At 67.2% G+C, this 21,855-nt stretch overlaps 2 protein-coding genes across 6 annotated transcripts in view; one reads left to right on the top strand and one right to left on the bottom strand.

The window, feature by feature from the left end:
- Positions 1 to 2,580, top strand: part of TRAF7 (TNF receptor associated factor 7) — a 36,382-nt gene extending 33,802 nt beyond the window's left edge. For all 4 annotated transcript variants that reach the window (XM_052772829.1, XM_052772827.1, XM_052772828.1 and 1 more), the window contains 4 exons: positions 710 to 829; positions 1,049 to 1,180; positions 1,413 to 1,532; positions 1,776 to 2,580. In XM_052772829.1, coding sequence (XP_052628789.1) covers positions 710 to 829; positions 1,049 to 1,180; positions 1,413 to 1,532; positions 1,776 to 1,790 — 387 coding nt within the window. In that variant the 3' untranslated portion in view covers positions 1,791 to 2,580. The remainder of the gene's footprint in view (positions 1 to 709; positions 830 to 1,048; positions 1,181 to 1,412; positions 1,533 to 1,775) is intronic.
- Positions 2,581 to 3,062: 482 nt separating this feature from the next.
- The window catches only part of CASKIN1 (CASK interacting protein 1), a 33,771-nt gene continuing 14,978 nt past the window's right edge, over positions 3,063 to 21,855 (bottom strand). The window contains exons 2-21 of one of the 2 annotated variants that reach the window (XM_052773186.1): positions 21,767 to 21,818; positions 18,862 to 18,959; positions 18,599 to 18,744; positions 18,405 to 18,500; positions 18,004 to 18,134; positions 17,809 to 17,917; positions 17,421 to 17,529; positions 17,203 to 17,297; positions 17,008 to 17,125; positions 15,127 to 15,342; positions 12,945 to 13,052; positions 12,669 to 12,787; positions 11,595 to 11,682; positions 9,771 to 9,868; positions 9,175 to 9,285; positions 8,981 to 9,082; positions 8,354 to 8,492; positions 6,163 to 8,274; positions 5,674 to 6,079; positions 3,063 to 5,188 (exon numbers count right to left, since the gene is read on the bottom strand). In XM_052773186.1, coding sequence (XP_052629146.1) covers positions 5,092 to 5,188; positions 5,674 to 6,079; positions 6,163 to 8,274; positions 8,354 to 8,492; positions 8,981 to 9,082; positions 9,175 to 9,285; positions 9,771 to 9,868; positions 11,595 to 11,682; positions 12,669 to 12,787; positions 12,945 to 13,052; positions 15,127 to 15,342; positions 17,008 to 17,125; positions 17,203 to 17,297; positions 17,421 to 17,529; positions 17,809 to 17,917; positions 18,004 to 18,134; positions 18,405 to 18,500; positions 18,599 to 18,744; positions 18,862 to 18,959; positions 21,767 to 21,818 — 4,550 coding nt within the window. In that variant the 3' untranslated portion in view covers positions 3,063 to 5,091. The remainder of the gene's footprint in view (positions 5,189 to 5,673; positions 6,080 to 6,162; positions 8,275 to 8,353; positions 8,493 to 8,980; positions 9,083 to 9,174; positions 9,286 to 9,770; positions 9,869 to 11,594; positions 11,683 to 12,668; positions 12,788 to 12,944; positions 13,053 to 15,126; positions 15,343 to 17,007; positions 17,126 to 17,202; positions 17,298 to 17,420; positions 17,530 to 17,808; positions 17,918 to 18,003; positions 18,135 to 18,404; positions 18,501 to 18,598; positions 18,745 to 18,861; positions 18,960 to 21,766; positions 21,819 to 21,855) is intronic. The other variant, XM_052773188.1, reaches the window with a different exon arrangement.

Genomic DNA, 21,855 nt, shown 5'->3' with positions numbered 1-21,855 from the left:
TAGGATGTGAGAGCACTGCTGTAGCGTTGCTGACACACTAGATTTTACTGTGCTGATTGCATCTTCGCAGGCACAAAGGCTGGGATCTGGCTGGTCCTTGGGAGCGCAGCTGCTGGGGGATGCTCGCTAAGATAAAACGCGGCCTCGCAGCCATGGCGCCTCACACTGCCTCTGCAGCTGCTGCAGCGTTATCTGTGCTGACAGTCCTGCTGATAAGAGGAGAAGGTCACTGTCTGGCTGCAGAGTTACCATAAATCTGCGTGTGGTTTCCAAAATGCCCTCAATCTGCGTTGGCTCAGGCTTTGATGAATAGTTCACCTCTCAGCATCTGGGTGACACAAGAGAGTTTGAAGTTGCCCTCCTCGGTGTTAATAAATCCCTGTTAATTTGTCTGCATCCGTTTTTAGTGCTATCACGGACTAGGTTGTCTGTGCACGTGTGTGCATAGTCACACACAAAGAGTGTGCAATCTCCACAACTTTTTCAGCCTGTATGTTCAAAGCTGGGCAGCTAAATAAGACAGCAGGACTTTGCTCATCAGTACCGAACATTCCCAGCTGGACAGATTTGTCCTTAAAGATGTGATCTAGGCACACATGGAGCCAGGCTGACTCTGTGCGTGGCTGGAGAATAGCTTCAAGGGAGTTCCCTCCTGGAGAGGGGTCCCTGCATGGGTCTCATCCTGCCTTTGCTCTGGCGTCTCTTTCAGATCTGGGACATCCGCAACTTGGAGTGCGTCCACGTGCTGCAGACGTCGGGAGGCAGCGTCTACTCCATCGCTGTGACAAACCACCACATTGTGTGTGGCACCTACGAGAACCTCATCCATGTAAGGGCTGCGGGGCTTGATGCGTTTGTTGGCTTGAGGCTGGGGGAGAGGGGCAAGGAGATGGGCGCCTGGCTCTGCCTGTCCCCTTCATAGCACACCCGAAGCATGGGTGCACAGCACCCACCCTAGAGGTGTGCGTGGAGGTGGAAACACCTCTCGGAAGAGAAGTCGGTGGCGTGCAGCCCAGTGCAATCTCCAAGCCCTGCTCTCTTCCCGCAGGTCTGGGATATAGAGACAAAGGAGCAAGTCCGCACGCTGACCGGGCATGTGGGTACAGTCTATGCCCTCGCTGTCATCTCCACGCCAGATCAAACCAAAGTCTTCAGTGCATCGTATGACCGGTCTCTCAGGGTACGTGTCCAGGGCTGTGCAGCTGCATCTGTGCATTTGTTAAAATATGGACAGCGTTGAGGGAAAGGGAGGACGGGGGATCCTCATCCCTGCATGCCACGTGGCCTCATATTTAATTTGTGTCACCTGGCTCGAACCCTGTGGCATGCAGCGTCCCCCTTCCCTCCCGGTGCCTGGGATGCGCCAGAGTCCCGTGCCGCTCGCTTGGCTCACGCCTCCTGTGTGCCCGCAGGTGTGGAGCATGGACAACATGATCTGTACTCAGACGCTGCTGCGACACCAGGGTAGCGTCACTGCCCTCGCAGTCTCCAGGGGCCGCCTCTTCTCCGGCGCCGTGGACAGCACTGTAAAGGTTGGTTTCCTCAGGCTTCTCCTTGATGGTTTGGTCTCTTCCAGTACTGGAACTAGGGCATTAAATAAGTTAGGAGCGGTCTTCAAACAAGGGGATGGTTCTCAACAGGTGGGAGGTTTAACTCCTGACATAGGGTGTTGTGGATGCTGGAAGCCCAAAGGGAAGCTCCCCAAGAGGATGAAGAGAAGCCCACAGAGCCTCTCAGAACAGTCACTGCCATGGGCTCCTGTTTCTCCTCCGCAGGTCTGGACGTGCTAGCGAGAGTGCCACACTAGTCCTGCACACTGAAAGACCAAAAACTCCTCCCCTCCGTCGGCCTGCTGGGTGACTAACACCACTATGAAGTAACTGCTGCAGCTCCTCTCCGCACCGACCACTGCCTGCTGCTGCCCATCGGCCGGTTCCCCCACCCACGAGGACCCTGGCTGGCAGCTCTCAGGATGGGGTCTGGCCCACGGATGCTCCAGACGTTCCCTCAGATCTGCCATATATGATTGGAAACGCAGAGGAAGCCATTCCGTTGCCAGCACCTTCCGCACCGCAGGGTGCCCTCCTCTGCCTGCGTCCCCCCAGCCGGGGAGCATCCTCTGGGGCCAGGGCAGCTCCACAGAGCAGCGGTGCAGATGCAGTGCAGCCCTCGGCCAGTGATGGGACTGAACGGTTCAGCTTGTGACAGGCGGGAGCCGGCCTGGCCGGGGAGGTGATGCTGGGAGGCTGGTCCCCTTGTAAATGGTAGAACTGAGCATTAGGCCTTGCCCTGGGTTGGGACCCCGACCCCTTTCTGTCTCTAGTATTTAATTTTACTGCCAAGATGTCAGGCTGATCCGTCTGGGAAGAGGTGTTTTCTTGAGTAGCCAGGTACGATTTTTATGCCACAGCTAGTTCTCAAATCAAATAACACAAGCCCATTGTTCACCACCCTGTAATAATGGTCTCCACATTAAAGAGAAAAAGCCTCCGTTGCATTTTTACTCACATTTTCTACTGTTTTTAAGATTGTAATATAGATTTGATTATTTCTTCATTGACAATAAAAGCAGAAAGAGTTGTTCCTGGCCAGCGTGAGTTATTGCAGGCTCCTGGAGGGAGCCAGCGGCCAGCACCGGTCCAGCAGCAGCTCCTGCGCCCGTCCACCCCACGGCTGCTGCCGAGAGCTGCGCTTGGCTGCTGCAGAGAGGTGGGCACGGCTACGGCACCCGCTGTGAAAAATGGGGTGCAGGGACCGGGCACCTTGCGGGGGGAGAGCCAGCCAGGCTGCCACACACCCCGCAGCACCCCCAGCACCGGCACCCGGCCCGGCCAAGGCAGAGGCACCCAAGGGTGGCCTCGGAGCGTGCAGCACGTACACCCGGCAAGACACGACCGCGGCACGAGGACCCGCGTGCACCGCGGCATCCGGCACCCGCGCGCCTGCTCTGCCGACATGGACCCGGGACCCCGCGGCTGCCCATCAGCCCCGGCTGCACGGCGGGAGCCATTGCACGCGATGGCTGATGGTTTTTGGATACAAACAGTGGTGTCAGCCCGGCAGGGGTTTTATTTTTTTATTTTTCTTTAAATATTTGTTGCCAGACTTCGTATAGGAGCAAACTTCTTCACAGCACCACGAGCCATCTACTATTCAGAATAGGAAGAATAAGACGAGTAGAGGTGAAATCTAAGCACAGAAGAGCAGGGAGAAGCACCAAGATGCATAGCTTGACAGATGGGATACGATACAGAGTCCATAACTTAATCATAAAAAATATATATATGTATATATCCATCATGTAGAACTTTAAGGATTTTTTTTTTAGATACATATTTTTTTTCTTTTCAACAGATATTTTCAGGCGGGTGATCTTTTTTTTTTTGTTATTTTTTAAAGTCTTTTTTTTTTTTTTAAAGAAATTTCAAAGTTGTGCCAAACACATCTGGATCAGCGACCACAACGGGAGAGACAGGGGGAGAGAGAGAAAACGGGGGAGAGGGAAGGAGGGAGAGGAAGGCAGAGGGAGAGACCACTCTGTACGTCTCAAGAAAAGAAAGGAACAGCAACACTTTGTTTTGAAACCACAAGCAAAAAATGCATTCATCAGGACTCAAGCGACTGAACCAGACTCCAACTCCAGTTTATACATGAATATACAGTGGTGCGTCCTGGAGAACGCACGCGAGCACACGCACCCCCGCGTGCACACACACGCACACCCACACGCGCGCACACCGAACAAATGCCAAAAAAAAAATAATAAACAAAACCAAACCCTGAAGACACTCCAAAAGAAATGAAACACCTCCAGTATAAGAATTAACAAAAACCTCCATAAAACAAGGCACATCCTTTGAGTTCTTAACGGTGTAAAAATAAAGACGTGACACTGAATCCCAACGGAAAGACCCGAACAGAACTGCTTGCACGTACCTTCCACCCAGAGAAAAGGTAAATATTGTGCTACTCTTAGAATGAGTTTGCCACAAGACACACAGCTTAGTATAATCTAATAGTTTTTCTCAAGCTAAAATCCAGTTTTCTCTTGATTTCTTTTAAACTGCTTTATATATAATTGCTAATATTTTTAAATCTTTTAAATATATATTTGTTAAAGTTTATTCTTTTTATTATTTTGGGGGGTGGGGGAAATCTGGTCTATATCTTTTTTTTTTTTTTTTTCCCCTCCAATAAATTAATACTTCTTTATAGCTTATCACTGTCCTCTCCCCCGGCGGGGAGGGGCCAGGCAGGGGCACGTCCCGCTGCCCCCCACCCGCGCCGCCGAGGGCCCCGAGATGGGGCGTTCGCTCCCCGATTTGCAACCAACGCAAACAAAACCCCCTTCCCACGCCTGAGGCGAAGCCCCCGTGAAGGGGAGCCCCGCGGCCGGGCCCCCGCGCCCCTCGGGGCAGCATCCCTCCACGAGGCAGCCCCCAGCCCGGTGCGACGCCGCGGCGGGACCCCGCGTCCTGCCCGCCCCCGGCGAACGACGACGGAAAAAGAAAGAAAATTTAAAAAGGAAAATTAAAAAAGGAGAAAAGAAACCCAAGTGCATTTACCCACCCGGACCCGCCACCGGCACGGCCACCGGCAAAGGCCATCGGCGACACGCGGCACGCCGCCGCCGGAGCCGCCGTGCCGGGCAGGGCTTGTGCTACATTCGGGTCGCGGCGACCCGCGGCGCCAGGGCCGGCAGGGCACGGGCGCGACGGCGGCAGCCACCGGACAGGTAGGTAGAGAGACCACCCCCGGAGCCCCGGCAGCCGGCGGGGGCCGTTTCGGTCCGGGACGTGTTGCTTTGTTTCTTCTGTTGGTTTTGTTTTGTTTTGTTTTGTTCGTTTGTTTTTTTTTTTTTTTTTTTTTTTTTGCTTCTGCAAAAGGGAGTCCTGCCGGAGCCGGCGCCGAGTCCGTGAGCACAATCCTGAGGTATCTTCTTCTTTGTGCAAACCCCGAGGGACGGGATGTCCGGGAGGGGACGGCTGTACAAAGGGGACAGGGGGAGGGCAGCGGGGCCGGGGGGGTCGTGGATCGTTGTGCCCTTGTGCCCACGTAAGCCCTGAGGTTCGCGGGGGCCCCTGGCGCCCCTCACTCCAGCATGGCGTCCAGCTGGTCCGCCAGGTCGTCGAACATGCTGCCGATGTCGTCCAGGATGCTCACGGTGCTCTTCGACTCCACGGCCGAGCTGGGTGAGCGGCGGGGACGGGTCAGCGCGCTGCCCACGGGACGGTGGCACCGCACGGACCCCCCTGCCCCGCGCCACGGCCCTCCTGCCCCGCGGTGCTCAGCACCGCGTCCCCTCCCCGGTGCGGACCCCAGTGCCGCTGCACGGCTGGGGCCAGCCCAGCCCCGGGACCCTTCGGCTCAGCGTCCCCTCTCCAAGACACCCCCCCCAGCGCACCCGCACGCCCAGGTCCCCGTGCTGCTCCGGCACGGTGTGTCCCCCCCCCCCCCAGTGCCACCCTCCCCAACACAGCTCCATCGGGGCCCCACGATGCTCCGGCACAGCGTCACCCCCCGGCACGGTCCCGCTCCCGCCGTGGTGGCACAGCCCCATCCCCAGCCCGCGATGCCGGTGGCCTCTTGAGCCCCCATCCCCACGCGGCGCAGCCCCGCGCCCTCCCCAGGGACCACCGGCCGCCCCCCCCTCGCCGCCCCGCGCCCCCTTACTCTGCCGCCTGACTGTCCTCCTGCTTGATCTTCTCCTCCACGGCCTGCAGCGCGGCGGCCAGGGACGCGCTCGTCTCCTCCAGCTTCTGCTGCGCCAGCTCGGGGCCGGCGCTGTCGATGGCGGGACCGGTGATGGCGGAGCGAGGCGGCTTCACCGGCACCTGCTGGGGCTGCGCGCCGGGCGAGAGGGGCTTGGCGGGGCTGGAGCAGAGCGAGGGCGGCGTGCTGGACGGCTTGGCGGCGGCGGCGGCGGCGGTGCCCAGCTGCCGGGCGGGGGACGGGGCCGGCGTGGAGCCGGCGCTCACCGACTGGATGGCGGCGTGGGGCTTGGGGGGCTTGGGCGCCGTGGGGGGCGGCGCGGGTTTGGGGGACACCGGGGGTGGTGTGCCGTGGACCCGCTTCACCTCTGTGGAGAGAAGGGAGAAGGGCAGCGGGGGCCGGCCGGGACCCCCGGCGTCCTCCCCGGGGAGGGGATGGCGGGGCACCTACCTGGGCTGCCGGGGCTCGGGATGGGCACCTTTTTGGGAACGGGCACCGGCGGCCCGGGCACCTTCTGGGGCGGCTGCGTCAGCACAGGTTTGGGGGACACCGGCGGCTTGAAGGGCTTCTTGGGCTCGGCGGGCGGCGGGGCGTAGTCGGGGCCGTCGGGGCGGGCGGTGGGCGGCGGGGTGGGGGGCGGCTCAGCCCCGCTCAGCTCGGAGGCCGGCCGCCGCTTGACGGTGCCGGTGCCGTTCTGGTAGACGGCGAGCGGGGCGGGCTCCAGCGCCGGCTCCTTGTCCTTGGCCTTGGGCCGGCGCTTGACGGTGTCGGACTCGGTGAGGACGAAGCGGACGCCGTCCTGCTGGCTCTGCCTGGCCCGGATCCGCCGCTTGAGCGTGGCGCTGGCCTCCACCTTGGCCAGGTCCCCGTGGCGGTGGGCTGGGGACAGCCCCTCGCCCGCCTCTCCCCGGGCCGGCCCCAGGGGCCGCGGCCGCTGCTTGATGGTGAGGTTGCCGTCCTCGGCGAAGGGGATGCCATCCGGGGAGCCGCCGCGCTCAACCCGCAGCCGCTCACCGGGGCCGTCGGCGCCCGCCTCCGACCGCACGCTGTCGGCGCGCTCGCGGCGGGCGGCTGCCACCAGCCCGGTGACGGGGCCGCTGATGGTCCGGCGCCGGTTGACCACCTCCCCGTCCAGCCCGATGGCCTCCTTGTGCTTGACGGTGGCCAGGACGGTGGCCACGCGGGCACGCTCGGGGCTGCCCGGGGGGGCCCCCGGCTGCAGGTAGTAGCCCTCGGGCGCCTTGGCCGGCCCCGTCCCGCCGGCCCCGTGCGGCTTCTGCAGTGCCAGCGCCCGGGCCCCGCCGCCGATGGACGACATCTCCAGCATTGCCGCGATGCTGCGCACGCTGCCGGCGCTGCCCGTGTCCACGCTGCCGCCCAGGTCGCTGGCCCGCCGCTGCTCCCGGCGGCTCTCCCCCTCGGCGGCGGGGGGCCCGGCGGCCACCTCACCCTCACCCTCCTTGGGGAAGTCCTCGGCCATGCCGGCGCTGGAGATGGCAGAGCTAGAGCGCTTGGGGGGGGGCGGCGGGGGCCCCTTCTTCTTGGGGCGGACGGCGAAGGACTGGCTGCGGTTGACGTTCTTGTCGCCGCCGGCGGGCGCCCGCACCGAGTGGCTGCGCCCCACGCGCCGCTGGACGGTGGCGTAGGGCCCCGCGTCCGGCACTAGCAGCTCGTCCCGCTCCTGCTCGCTGTCCGAGGCGGCGTAGCGGTTCAGGCTGTGCGCCCGCTTCTTCGGCCTCCCCGGCTCCTCCTCACCCTCGCCCGCCGGCGGCAGGCACAGCACCGGCACCGAGACGGGCAGGACGGGCACCCCCGGGGGTGCCCCCTCGCCCTCGGCGGGCTGCGGCAGGACGTAGGCGAAGCCGCGGTGGGTGGGCGACTGGGGCAGGGAGCGGGGCGACGCGGGGCGCTCGCCCGGCGGCAGCAGTTGCGGGGTGGGCTTCACCTTGGCGGTGGCGTGGGGCGCCGGCAGGCCCTGCGGGGAGGGGGGCCGTGGCTTGCCGGGGGTGTGCGGCGGCGTCAGCTGCCCGGCGGAGGGCGGGAAGGGCTGCCGGGGCTTGCCGGGCACTGGCGGCACGCTGGCGCGCTTGACGGGGTGGCCGTGCCGGGGCGGGCGACCCTCCTTGGGCGGCGCGGGGGGGCCCTCGCCGGCCCCCTCCGCCAGGTATTCCTGGCTCTTGGAGATGGCGGAGGCCGGGGGGGCCCGCGGGCCGTCCCCCAGCAGCTCCTGCGAGCTGCTCATCAGCCTGGTGCGGCCGCCCAGCCCCGGGGGCGAGCGGTAGCCGGGGGCCGCGGGGTTCGCCGCCTTCTCGGGGGGCTCCTCGGGGGCTTCGCCTGTCATGGCCACCTGCAGCTCGCTGCTGAGCTCGCTGTCCTGGAAGGTGGTCATCTTGGGCGACTGGCACTCGGGCGGCTCCGGCGGGGGGGACTCGATGGCCAGGACCTCCGGGCACGCTGCCGCCGCCGCCTTCCTCTTCAGCGTGCCCGGCTCGTACTTGCCCAGCTCGGCGCGCTGCAGCTCCGCCAGCTTCTTCACCGCCAGCATCAGCTTCTTCTGGTGGCCTGGGGATCGGCACGGGGCATCAGCGCCGCTGCAGGGGGCTGGGGCCACTGCAGCCAGCCTTGCGGCACGGGACCTTACCCAGCTTGGTGATGCCAATCTCCTGCAGGTCCTCCCAGGTGATGTCGGTGATGAAGTCGATGTTCTCGTAGCCGTTCTCCACCAGCACCTTGTAGTACTGGGACAGGCCGATCATGGAGAGCCACAGCGCCAGGTTGGCCTGGAGGGGGGACACGGGGCACGGCTCAGCGCCAGCTGGCAGCAGGGTCTGGCCCCGGTGCCCCTCGGCACCACAGCACCCACGACACGCAGGTGATCCCATCTTTTTGGGGCACAGCCCCAGGGGACTCCCCTTGTCCCCGCACTGTCCCTGTTCTCCACAAGCACCCGGGGCCATGCCCGGCCCCATTCCCATGGGAAGCCCCTTGCTGTGCCCACCCGATGGGGCAGGAGGGGTGTCAGGGGAACACGGTCTCATGGTCTCACGTCCATGTGGTGACAGCTGGCACCAGCCTGATGGTCCCCGAGCTCTCAAGAGGGGACGTGCGCAGCTTCAGGACCGTGGGATGCCGGCATCATCCGGCAGCGGTGAGCCAGCTCCCACCCTCGTCCCCCTGTGCCTCCCCCTCCCCGGAGGGGACAGGGCAGAGGAGACTAGTTGCCACCCTGGACGTGGCTTCGGCATCCCTCGCCCCGCGCAGCCCTTACCGGCTTGTACTCCGGCAGCCATTCGGGGATGTTGAGGTTGTTGATCTCGGAGGCGATCTTCTTCCTGTGCCCCGGCTTGGTGACACCAATAGCCGTGAGGTCCTGGGGCAGAGAGGGGGGATCAGCGCTGCCCCGCACCGGCCACGCTTCCCTCCCCGCGGCACCGGCCAGCCCCGGCGTCCCCGCGGCCTCACCTCCGGTGTCATCCGGCTAATGGTGGTGATGTCGTAGCCGGCGTTGATGAAGTTGGGCGCGTAGAGCTGCAGCTGGAACTTGCAGAGCCACTGGTACACGGCCTCTGAGCTCTGGGCCGAGAGGGACAACGTGGCTCGGACCAGCCCCAGGACCCACCACCCCTGCCCATGTCCCCCAGGCTGTCCCGGCACCCATCCGCGTGGCAGCAGGACGCCCCCGGCTTGGAGCCGGCACTGCAGAGGGGCTGCGTGGCCCCGTGGCACCCCAGACACACGTCTGTCCCCCGGGGTGTGCAGGGGGCTGGTGCCGTGGAGCGGCTGGCGGGGGGGGAGCTGGCAGCCGGCAGCCGCAGGGATGATTCACGCCACTGATTCACGGCACGGCACAGCACCCCACGGGCACTGCCATCACAGCCGGCACCCAGAGCCATGCCAGCCTTGGTGGCCGCATCATAGGGCTGCCGAGGCACCTGCGGCTATGGGTGCAGTGGGGTGGCCCCGCCGCATGGCCGTGCCTGTGCCCCCCCCCCCAGCCCTCCCCTGACCCCACATTCCACCGCGGGGCTCCCCACGCCACCCCAGCGCTCCCCGCTCACCTTCCCCTCCGACGGCGGCTCCATCTTCTTCAGCTGGGGCTCGGCGGGGGGCTGGGGGGCGTACGGGGAACTGGCCACGCTCTGCGACCGCGACGAACCTGCCGGAGAGGCAGCGGTCAGCGGGGCTGGGGCTGCACACCCCCGGGCTCCAGCCAAGCGAGGGGGGGGGGAGCCAAGCCCCTGCCCCGGCTGGGATGGCACAGCCACGGCCCCTGGGTTGGCAGGGCCGGGGCAGGTATGGGAGAGCAACACGTGCCCCAGCACAGCAGCCCGGAGCACCCCGGGGTGCCCCAGACACGGGGGGCTGCTCCCCTGGGACGGGCAGGGATGGTGCGGGGCACCATGCCCGGGCACTGCCGTTGGGTTGCAGCCCCTATTACTTAATCCTGGTGAAGCCGGTGGCGCCGGCACGGGACTCACAGCGAGGGCTGTGTCTGCACGGGGCTCGGCAAGGCGCCCGTGCCACCAGCACCGTGGTGTACACAGCTCCCAGGTGCCACGGCACTGCTGGGGCAGCCCGTGCTGCTGCCCTTGCCCACCCACCCAGAGCCAGACGAGCCCCCCAGCCCAGTTAGGGCCGAGGTGCTGCAGCACCCTCCACCCATTGCAGCCCCGAGGAGAGAGACCCAGCCGGACCCCTCCTGCAGAGTGGGTTTCCCTGGCTGCCCACCTCCCCCAGGCTGCAGCCAGAGGGGTCCCGCTGCCCAAAGCCCTCCGGCCCCGCTACCAACCCAGGACGGGGCTCATCCACCCGCTGTGCCCCACAGCGAGGGGCTCGGCTGGGGGGGACAGGCTGGCATGAACCGCCTCGTCCCCCGGGACGCCCGCACAGGCAGCCCCACGGTGCCCACCCTCCAGCTGATGCCTTCGCCAGCCCTGGGGGTGACGAGGGATGCCCAGAAATTTCTGCCTCATATTTCTGATCGGGATCAGCAAGAGCAGCTCCTTCCCCCCCCCCCGCTGGCAACTGCACCCTCCGTGTGTGTGTGTGCATCCCCCCCCCGTGTGTGTGTGTGCGCGTGTGCCGCGTGTGCGTGCATCCTCCTTGCGTGTGCATCCTTCTGGCATCTGCAGCCCACTTGCGTGGGCATCCTCCTCACATGTGCATCTCCCTCACGTCTGCATCCCACTTGCGTGTGCATCTCTCCAGCATGTGCTTCCCCCCCGCCCCCGGCAACGTGTGCTGCCCCTCCCCGTGTGTGCACCCCCCCTCTGTGTGCGCATCCCCCCCACCTTTGTGTGCGCACCCCCCCCCCCCCCGGGTTTCTATCCCCCCTGCGTGTGCATCTCCGCAGCCCGGGCATCCCCCCCCACGTGTGCATCCTCCTCGCATGTGCATCTCCCATCTGCGCCCCCCCCCCCCAAACCTAGCATGTGCCTCCCCCGCGGCGTGGGCACCCCCGCGGCGTGGCCGTGCTGCCAGGGCAGCCCCTTCCCACAGCCCCCCCCCCCCCCCCCAATCCCCCCCACCCCGGAATGTGCTGGCGGTGGCGGGGGGGACACGACGACCCCAGCTCGGGCTCCGGTGGGGCTGGCGGGGGGCCGGGGAAGGGAAGGGGCTGGGGAGGAGCGCTGCCGCCCCCCCCGCCCGCCCACGCCGCCCCCCCCCCCCCCCCCCCCCCCACGGGGCCCCCACTAACCGAGGCAGGAGAAGGCCTGGCAGCAGCCGAAAGGCGAGAGAGTCATTTTTTACCCACACGTTTTTCTTCTGGCGACGGGTGCCGTGGCAATAAAAAAAAAGACAAATCCCTGGATCCACGGCACGCCCGCGGCAGGGCCAGGGCTCCTCCTGCTCCCGGCAGCCGGGCGGCCGGCAGCACGCACCTGCGGGGATGTCCTGCGCCTTGGCCGGCCCATCGCCCACGGCAGTCTCTTGCGCAGAAGCCTTCTGGGAAAGGACCGTTGCCAGCAGCTGAAAAACACCCCGGCACGGGGGGGAGAGCAAGGCAGGAGTGAGGCGGGCGGCGGGTGCGCGTCGCGGGGTGCCGCGGGTGCCGCGGCGGCCGCCCCGCCGCCAACCCCGGGCGAGGGTGCGCAGGGAGGGGCGCGGCGGATTCGGGCTGCGGCGGGGAGAGCGGGAGCGGCGCAGATGGTGCTTGGCAGGCGGCGGGAGCCCGCCGTGGCGCAGCACCCCGAATCCAGCCTGGCGCAGACGGCGCCGGCTGCGGGGGCCCCCCCCCCACCTCTGCCCGCAAAGCGGAGCCCCCGCTGCCCGCCGTCAGCGGCGGACCCCGGTGCCCAACCTGCTGTGGCATAAAGCAGGCGGGATGCCGGGGGAGGTGGGCTCACGGGCGCCTCGGCCCCCCGGGATGGGACAGCTCGGGCTAGCGCGGGCAGCACGCAGAGAGTGGGGGGCAACACGGAGGCAGAGGGTGCAGCGGGCGACGCGCCGGCAGGAGCGCGCAGTGGGCGACGTGCAGGCAGGAGAGTGCAGTGGGCTGCGCGCTGGCAGCAGCAGGCAGACGGCTCCGTGCAGCGCGGAGCTGCAGCGGGAAGCGTGCCGGTGGCAGCACGCAGCGTGCAGTGCAGCGCGGAGGCACCCTGCGAGCGGCAGCAGAGACACGGCACGCGGTCTCGGCCGGACACTGCACGCTCCGGTAGCCCCTGCCTGGCCCCGCAGCCCGGCGGGATGTCGTGTTGGCAGCTGAGCCCGGGCCCAGCCAGCGGCCGGGGGCCAGCCGGGAAGAGACACGCTGGTGGCCACTGTCAGCGACAGCCACGGCCGGTGTCACGCTGGGTGCCAGTAGGAACTCACAGCACCCGGCCGAGCATCAGTCCCGGCAAGGACTGGGGGCAGCTGCCCAGGCAGCAAACGCCTGCCCCGGGGCAAGCAGCGGTGCCGGGACCAGAGCCGAATGCCACCGGAGGCTGGCACGGTCACCTCGGGGCCCGCCTTACCTTGACACCTTCAGCGCCAGCGTGCAGGGCGTGCGCCCCGCTGCCCGCGCTCTGCCCGCTCCCCGAGCTGCGGGCAGAGGCCACGCTGCCCGTGCTGCCCAGGCTGCTGCGGTCACCACCTGCGCAGGAAGAGGAGATGCTGTCAGGACACTGAGCCCCGTGGCAGGGCAGGGGGAACACCGCGGCGTGGCCATGCCCTGCCAGAGCCACTGCCACGTCCCAGCGCACACCCCCAGCGGGGACGGGGAGGGTCCCAGCAGCGCATGCCCACCGTACCTGCAAAGGGTTTCCGCAGCACCCAGATCTCCTCCGTGGGAGCCGGCGCGGCCGATCCGCCCTGCGACGGCGAGAGGTGGGACGGGCTCATGTCGGCCCCGCGGGACCCTTGGTGGTAGAGCAGAGAGAGCGGCCGTCAGGCATGCGTGGCTCCCCATGCTCGGGTTCGCATCGGTGTGGCACGGGGCGAAGCGACCCGCAGCCCATCGCTGCTGCACGCAGGGAAAAATCCCACAGCAAAGGTGTGGGGTCCCTGGCCACGGCCATGCCCAGGGATGCCAGCGCTGTCCTGGGGACCTGTCCCACTCTGAGCAACGGGCATGGGGTGACAGTGACCAGCCCTGGGACCCTGTCCTGGAGGGTCCCCCCTCCCTGCCACCGGCCAGGGACAGACCCATGGGGGGGTGTCCCGGTGCCCCAGCTCAGGCCGGAGAGGGGATGGGGACCGTATCATCCCTGTGCGGAGCAGGATGGGGACATGACCCAGTGCGGGGAGCAAAGGGAACCGGGCAAACTCAGGCAGTGGGGACCAGGGTCCCCAGCCCACTGTCCCCCGGCCAAGACGGTGCTGGCCGTGCCCCTGCGGCTGCCTGCACCCATCTGGAGGAGGATGCAGGGGCCAGGCACCGGGTGCTGAACCCCCCCACGCTCGCCAGGGTGCCCCATGGCAGCCGGTGACACATGGGTGACACAGCAGCGGGTGAGAGGACCTGGCCCTCCCGCCGGGGCACAGCTCGAGGGTCACCCCCCGAAGCACCGCTCCTTCACCGGCTCACCCCGCTGCCCACCTCGCACCAGGGCCGGCCAGGGACACCCAGCGCTGAGCCCGGGGTTTAAAACAGCATCAGATGAGATAGACAACAGGTCCGGCACTGCCGCAACCCCACCGCCAGCCACCGAGGAGCCCGGCTCAGCCCGGCCCTGCCACCGGCCACCAGGTACAGGGCATTGCCACCCCGCCGCTGCCCAGGCCGGTTTCATTCATTAAGCCGCTCGCCCCGTTAGCGGCCGGGCCGTAGCAGGGGGTGAATGGTACAAGGTAATAAAGTCACCGAAGGAGCGCGAGGGGGAACAACCGGCCACGCCGCAATCGGGCTGGGATGTCCCTGAGCTGCACGTGCTGCAGTCACACCGAGAGGAGCCCACGCTGCCGGGGCAGGCGTGAGGCTCTGTGCGACCCAGCGGGGAGAGAAAGCCCAGGGGAAAAGTTTTGCTCCCTTGTCCCCATCATGAGCACGGCCAGCCCGGTGCTCTCCCAACACAACCCGCTGCACCGACGCCACGGGGGCACATGCAAAGACCCCCCCCCCCCCGGCCCCCAGAGAGCCGGCAGCAGCCCCAGCACAGGCTGTAGCCCTGCAAACCCCTGGTCAAATATCTGCTCTCTGGGCACTCCCGATACGTGGACCTGCAGCATCCATCACCTGCCCGTGCCATGGGGACGGTCCCCAGGGTGCAGCTGGGCACCGCCTGCACTGAGCCAGCCCCGAGAGCATCCCCCAGGAAAGCACGCCCGGAGCCGCAGCCCCTTCCCACTCCGAGCGCACGGCCCCGACCCAGTTAAAGCCGTTCGCTGGGTGTCAAACACCCTGCGGGGGAGGCTGCAGCGGGTAGAGGGTCCCTGCGCCCGTGGCTCCCGGCCAGGCACCGCGCTGCCCAGCCCTGCCGCCCGGCACAGAGCCTGGAGAGTGGTTTTGGGGGTTCCCACGCACCCGGACAGGGTGGGCAGGAGAGCAGGGGCCACGGGCACAGCACGGAGAGCCGGCAGCACGGTGCTGCCTCCAGCCCTGCCCTGCAGCCGGGGACACCGGGGTGGCGAGGGTGGGATGTGCCGGCAGCAGAGCCGTGGGCCACGGAGTGCTACAGCAGCGCTGGAGAGGGCGTGCAGGGGAGGGGGCCGACGGCATGCATGCGTGCACGCACCTGCACGCACACGCCTGCCTGCATGCGCGCACACACACACGCATGCACACACCTGCATGCGCGCACACGTCTACACACACACATCCCTGCATGCACACGCACGCACCCACGTGCACGCACTTGCACACGCCTGTACGCACCCGCGTGCAAACACACCACGGCAAGGGGGAGAGAGGCCGAGCAGAACGAAAAGACTCGATACAGACTTTAAAGGAAAAGAAAGAAATCCATCGAGAGCACGAAGCGAGCGGTGAACTACCTTGTCCGTAACGCGGCTCGTCGGCACTGCTAGGGGAGAGCCTGTGATAGCCAAAGGAACTGAAAAGAGTCTGATGGGAATGTGGTGGTGGAGGTGGAGGTGGAGGCAGGGAATGGAACGGATGGGACGAGGCGTCACCGTTTAGCACAGCAGCCCCGTAAGCCGGGAGCGGGATCTTTTGGTACTGTTGGGGGATTGTTACAGTCTCCCATGAACCTGATAATAAAACATAACAAGAGACAAAATGAAAAGAATCAAAATAATAGAGACACGCTCAGCGCCACCAAAAAAAAAAAAAAAAAAAAAGAAAAAAAACTAAAGGGGAAAAAGAAAAAGCAGCAAACAAAAAAAGCAACCAAAGGAACGGGGACAAGCCAGAACCGAAACCCAACCGATGCGGAGCCGAGTCAAGGAGCAGCAGCGGGAGCTCAGCGCAGGGCCCAGCCCGGCAGCAGGGTACGGCCGGTGGGCACATCCCGCAGACCCACCACGGCTCCCCAGCGGGGCACGGACGCCGGGGCAGCCCCACGCTCGGGGAAACGGCAGCTTGTGGGGCTCCTGCAGCTGTGAGGCTCCCATAGCCGGGCTGCCGGGGGGGGCTGCTCCCCACGAAGGCATCCCGGGAGGAGGGGGGCTACCGGCACGGCTGGGCTGGGGGCTGCAGCGCCAGCCCCCCTGTGCCCGTCCGGCCAAGCCATGGGGCAGCTGCTGCCTGTGCCCTGTGCTACCACCCTGCTGCACAGGACCCAGGGCTGCAGCCGATGGGATGGCTACGAAAGCCCATACCCTGGCAAACGCTGCTGCGGAGCCAGCTGCATACCGGGAGCCACGGACCTCAGCCCCGGCACACAACCCACACCCGGAGGGCAGCTCTACCCCTGCCCGTCCGGCACACGGCACCTCCGTAGCCGCCACGGCCGGTGCAGCAGTGCCCGGCAGCCGGCAGGCACTCGTGCCGCCGCTCCCTTGGGATCTTGTTCAAGTGCCGCCATTCCCTGCCCGTGCCCCAGCGACGCGGCCGCCCCTGAGATTGCGTGGGGCCGGGCGGCACGCAGCTGCCGAGCGGGAGCGAGACGGTCGATGCGGGGTCTTTCAACGCTGCCCGCAGAGGCACCAGCCCCATCGTGCCGCTCCTGGCAGCGGGCACAGCCACGGGCCATCCCGGGGGAACCACGCACCCCACCGAGAGCCTACAGGGATGGGGACAGGGACAGGCAGCCGCAGGGCAGAGGAGCAGCATCCAACCCTGAGATGGCCCCTGGCCAGGGAGAGGGTCCCCGTGGGGCAGCGCCGGGTCCCTGGCACCGGTGCCCAGCCCCCCCCCCGCTCAGACCCCAAACACCAGGTCCCGTGGCCCCGCTGCTGCGCCATCCCCCCCCAAACCGCAGTGACACCCCCCAGCTCTCCCCATGCATCGACCTCCCGGCACCACAACCGCCTCCCCCAGCCCAACGCCAGCCTGGCCTTGGGGCTGCCCCGTGAGCACCCCGGGGCTGCCGGCACCGACCCCCGCGGGCACCGACCCCCGCGGGCACCGACCCCCCCCCAGGCACGACAAGGGCAGCGACCCCACACGCTCGGGGCGGGGGGGGACAGCGACCTCACATGCACAACGGGGACACCATCCCCACGCACTTCACGGGGCACCGACCTCACATGCAGAGCGGGGACACCGACCCCGCGCACTCGAAGGCACCATCCCCATGCACACGGCGGGGACGCCGACCCCACACGCACGACGGGGGCATCGCCCCGGTTCGGCTTCACCGGCTGCATCCCCCCGACACCCCACGCACCGCCAAACCGAAACGGGGGTCCCTGGGGCTGTGGGTTTGGGAGCAGCCCCATGGTGGGGGGCGGGGGGGGGGGGCGATTATTTGCCTGTTCGTTTGCTTATGGCCTCGACGAGGCTGGAGGGGAAGTAGCCCACGCGGTCGTTGCCGGTCCGGTTGTCGTGAATGCAGCCCTTCCAGCGCCCGTCCGCGTGCTGCTCCAGCACCTGCGGGCAGGGGCCGGGTCAGGGGCCGGCGCTACCAGCGGGGTCCCCCCGGCCCCCCCACCCCCGGCCACACTCACGGTGATGACGTCCCCGGCTTTCACGTTGAGGCTGGTCAGGTCGTAGTTGTTGCAATAGTCCTTGACGGCCCGGACCTGCAGAGCGGCGGAGGCGTCTGCGGGGACAGAGTGGGAGCGTCGCTGGCCGCCCAGCCCCAGGGGGGCTGTCACCCCCAGCCCAGTGTCCCCCCAGTGCCGGCGCAGCCGCCCCGTGCCCCCCCCTCCCCAGCCCCCCCTACCCCGCAGCATCTGCTTGATCTCCTTGCTGGCCTGGCTGGTGGTGAACTGGTTGACGATGTCCAGAGCCGTCTGATTGTAGGTGTTCCTGACGTGGGCGTTGATTCCGCTCTGCAACGGCACGGAGGGGGCTTGCGAGGAGGCTGCCCCCCACCCTGCCACCCCCCGGGACACCCCCCCCCCCCGGGACACCCTGAGACCAGCAGCTGGAGGGCGGCACACCTCACTGCCTTGGTGTGTCCCCCCTCCCCGGGACCCTCAGCCCCATCCCCAAGGAGAGATGCACATGCTGCTCCGCAGCCCCCAGCCCTGGGGTCGCTCCCTTTCCCACAGCCCCTCCCTGGGCTGGGGGTGTCTGGGGGTGTCGGGGGGGCAGGGGGTGGCTCTTACATCCAGCAGCAACCGCACCACGTCCGTCTTGCCGCAGAGGGCCGCTTCGTGCAGCGCCGTGCCCGCCTTGGTTTGCCGGTTGATGTCGATGCCAGCCTGCAGCAGGAGCCTGCGGGCAGCCAGCGGGGTCAGCGAGGCGGGGCGGGGGGGGGGGGGACACGGACCAGCCCTGCCCTCCCTGCCCACGGCACCCACCGGATGATGTCGATGTGGCCGTTCTTGGCGGCGAGGTGCAGGGGGCTGGTGCCGTTGGGGTCGGTGGCGTCCCCCGGCTTGGGCTCCAGCAGCGCCGCGCACATGTTGCTGTTCAGGAGCAGTTGGACCACCTGGCTCAGCAAACACAGACGGAGCAGGGCTGCAAGGGCGGCTCAGCCGCCTGCCGGGGCTGCGGCCCCCCCCCCCCCCTGCCCCTGCCTCCTCTCCCCCAGCAGCCAGGGATCCCCCACAGCAGTGGCACTGAGGGCCCCCCCGCCATCCCTCCCGGGGGCTGCCCCGTGTCCCTCCCCGGGCTGCCCCAGCACCCCAGGGACCTCGCCGTGCCCCCCCACCCCCTCCCCAGCTGCCTCTCGGGGGGTCCCGGCGCTGCAAGGACTTACCCCGACCCGGCCAAACTCGCACGCCAGGTCCAGAGGCGTCTTCCCCGAATTGTCCATGATGCAGGGGTTGGACTGGTGCTGCAGGAGCATCTCCGACTGCGGAGGAGTGAGACCCCGACTCGGCGAGGGCAGGGGCAGGGAGGGCGGCACGGTCTCCCCACCGCCGCCGCGCCCCGCCGCCGGCCCCACCGTACCACGTCGTAGTGCCCGTGCTGTGCCGCCAGGTGCAGGGGGATCTGGCCCTCGTCCGACGGGATGTTCACCGAGGAACCCGCTTTCAGCACCATTTTCATGGGCTCCTTCTTGCCTTGCCAAGCCGCGTAGTGCAGGGGCCGCATGCCTGCGGGCGGGCAGGACGGGCACGCCGTGAGCCCCTCGGGCATGCCACCGCGCCTGGCCGGAGCCTGCGGAGGGGGGGCACGGGGCGGGGGGCCACGGCCAGGACCAAGGGACTCGCCTTTGTTGTCCTTGATGTCCACCGCAGCCTGCGCCTCCAGCAGCAGCGAGATGAGCTCTGTGTTGCCGTTGAGCGCCGCATGGTGCAGAGCAGAGAACCTGGGGACCGGCCGCCGTGTCAGGGGTCCCACGTCCCCTCCGCAGCCCTGCCAGCCCCTACCTAGCAGCACGGCCTCGAGCCTGCACCCGCTGCAGCATCCCAAGGCACCCGCTTTGCCTCTCGCAGCCCCCCCACGTGCACGTGTCCCCGGGCAACCCCACCTCTGCATCCCTCTGCGTGCACCCCGAGAAAGAGCTGCCGCAGGAACCAGCCGTGGCTGAGCCACGAGCCGAGCCAGGAGCCGGCCATGTCGCGGCGTGCAACGAGGGCCAGAGGATGGGATGTGCCAGGGCAGATGCGGGTTTGCTCTCCAGCCCATCGCTTTTATTTAGCTTCCCCTCGGGGCACTGCAGCCACAGGACAGACCCCCCCCCAGCCTGCGCGGCGGGACGCAGGGCTGGGGATGCTGCCGCCGAGCTGGGGGCTTCTGGGTCTGATCCGGGGAGGCTGGAGCGAGATGGATGCAGATGAAACACTCCCTGGGGATGCTGAGACCCCACGGGGCTGGAGACGATGGGCAGGGAAGGCAAGGGGGGGGGTCCCACTGAGGGTGGAGGGTGCCAGGGAGCTACCCTCCCCGCCGACCCACTTCCCCCAGCCTGGCTCCGGCAGCACAACCACGGGCACCGGCACAGGGGGTTGGCAGCGGTGCCCCTGTCCGGTGCCGGGCTTTGTCATGGGGTGGGGAAAGCCCCCAGCCCCACACCCTGCTCTGCTTTCGCAGCACCCGGGACTGGCCAAACCAGGAGGCTCATTGCTGGGAAGCAGGCCAGGAGCTGACCTACTTGCTGCTCCCGGCAGCGGCATCCTCCACGCGGCTGCGCTCGTGCCTGCCACCCCGCTGCTCCGGGCCCCGGTCACACGCAGCGTCCCCATCCCGTCCCTGGGGACACCCCGGTGTCACCGGCGCACGGGAATGGGCTGTGGACCCCAGCGGGACCTGGTGGCCCCCACAGCCGCCCAGCGCTCCAGAGGCGGGCGGCGGGGCAGCAATCCCGTCTGCCCCCCATCGCCGGGACCCCCAGCTGAGGGGGGACGCATCCCCTTTGGGGAACACGCTCCGGCCACCACATTCCCCGCGGAGCTGCCGCCTGCGATCCCCGGGCGGGGAGCAGCGATGTGAGCAGACAGCTCGTGCAGGAGGCCAATCCCCAACGTCTGCCTGGGAAATGTCAACATTTTCCGCTCCAGCACCCTGCTCAAATCCGCTCAAGATGGTGCAAATCGCAGCCCTCCCCCGGGCTGCCTCGGGGGCTTCCCCCGGCACGGCCCAGCCGGCCGCAAAGGCCACGCCGTCCCCCAGGCAAGTGCGGGGCCATCAGCACGGTGCTCGCCCACAGCATCCACCAGCCTAGGAATCAGCAAGCACAGCAGAGATGGGGAAACTGAGGCACAGCACCGGGACTGGCTGAGCTGGCACAGCGGGCGGGTGGCAGAGCGGAGCACGCACCGGCTGCAGCCTGGGTCTGCCCTGCACATTCCCAGGGTGGATCCTTTCCAGGAGCAGCGCTGGAGGCTGGAGGTTGCTCCCCTGTTGCAGGGCTGCTCCTGCACCCACCAAGCCGGCCAGGAGCCGCAGGCGGTTGGAGACAGCATACGAGCTGCCTACAGCTCTCGACTGCCGTCCCAGCCCCGCCGCGACGCACAGCCCTCCAGCGACCTGCCGGCTCTGGCAGCCGCTGCACGAGGTGGTCCGTGGGGTGATGCATCCCCTCGCCCTGCCCACATCGCGCCCTCCAGCCCCAGTCCCGCACAGGCAGCGCCACGCACCCGCCCCACCGCCGTGCACGCACGCTTGCGCACAGACACGCTTGCATGCACACGCACGCTCAGCGGCACATCCACATGCTTGCGTGCACCCGTGCACGCACACACGTGCACATCCGTGGGCTGGCAGACCCCACGTACTGGCAGGTACCAGGGGATGCCCGCTGCCACCCACCCCAGTGCCGGGCCCTGCTCAGGGGCGAGGATGAGGAGGGACCCAGGCTGCTGCGGCCACGTGTCCCCAGGGCATGCCCTCCCGTTCCTGACCCCATCTGGCCCCTCCGCCCATTGCCATTTCCGTGGCCACAGCAGAGCTGTCCCCAAGGGACCAAGCAGCATCGCCCAGCCACCCCGCTCAATGGGTGGGGGGGCACAGGGCAAGGGGAGCCGGGGGGGGCACAGGAGGTGGCTGCTGCCCAGCCCTGTAAGCATCACTGCCCACTCCCACCGCAGCCCCCCTCCTCCAACAGGGCTCCGGCTGCCTTCCTGCGCCGGCAGCCTCATTAGTGTGATTAGCGGGCGGTGAGCCTGCAGTCCCCTTCCCTGCTTCTCCCTGCCTGTTCGATGCCGGCTGCGAAGCGGCACACCGGCGGCACAGCCCGGCGGGGTCACGGTTTGCCCGGCCGGTGCCCCGCGGGGCTGCTCCCTGCACAGCACCCGCAGAGCTGCGGCAAGAGCTGGGAAAAGGCCGGCGAGACGTGGGGCACAGCTCTTCCTCTGCCTTTCAACCCTCGCCTCCCACCTCCTCTGATGCCCGCAGCTGCTACACGCAAGCCCACTGGCTCAGGGGTGCAGGCAGGGCTCAGGCACGCTGGCTAACAGGGGCGAGAGCCTTTGCACGTCTGGACCCTGGCAGCTCGACTGCATCGTTCCGGAGAGCCCGGCGTGCCCACACAGACACACAAGACTCCTGCTCGCTGCACCCTGTGCTGCACGTGTCCCCGAGCACGCGCACCCCTGCTCACGGCACCCCACGGTACGCACACCCTTGCCCATGCACCCCACTGCATGCATGCCCAGGCGCGGGGCTCCCACTCACCCGTCAGTGTCTTGGAAGTTGACGTTGACTTTCTTTGCCGATCCGAGGAGCTCTGGCAGGGAGAGAAGAGGACAGCACGTTAGAGGGGC

This window comes from Harpia harpyja, chromosome 21 (genome assembly GCF_026419915.1).
Source record: "Harpia harpyja isolate bHarHar1 chromosome 21, bHarHar1 primary haplotype, whole genome shotgun sequence".
NCBI classification, from domain to species: domain Eukaryota; kingdom Metazoa; phylum Chordata; class Aves; order Accipitriformes; family Accipitridae; genus Harpia; species Harpia harpyja.
Note: the sequence above shows the minus strand (reverse complement) of the source record. Positions and strands in the feature narration are given on the sequence as shown.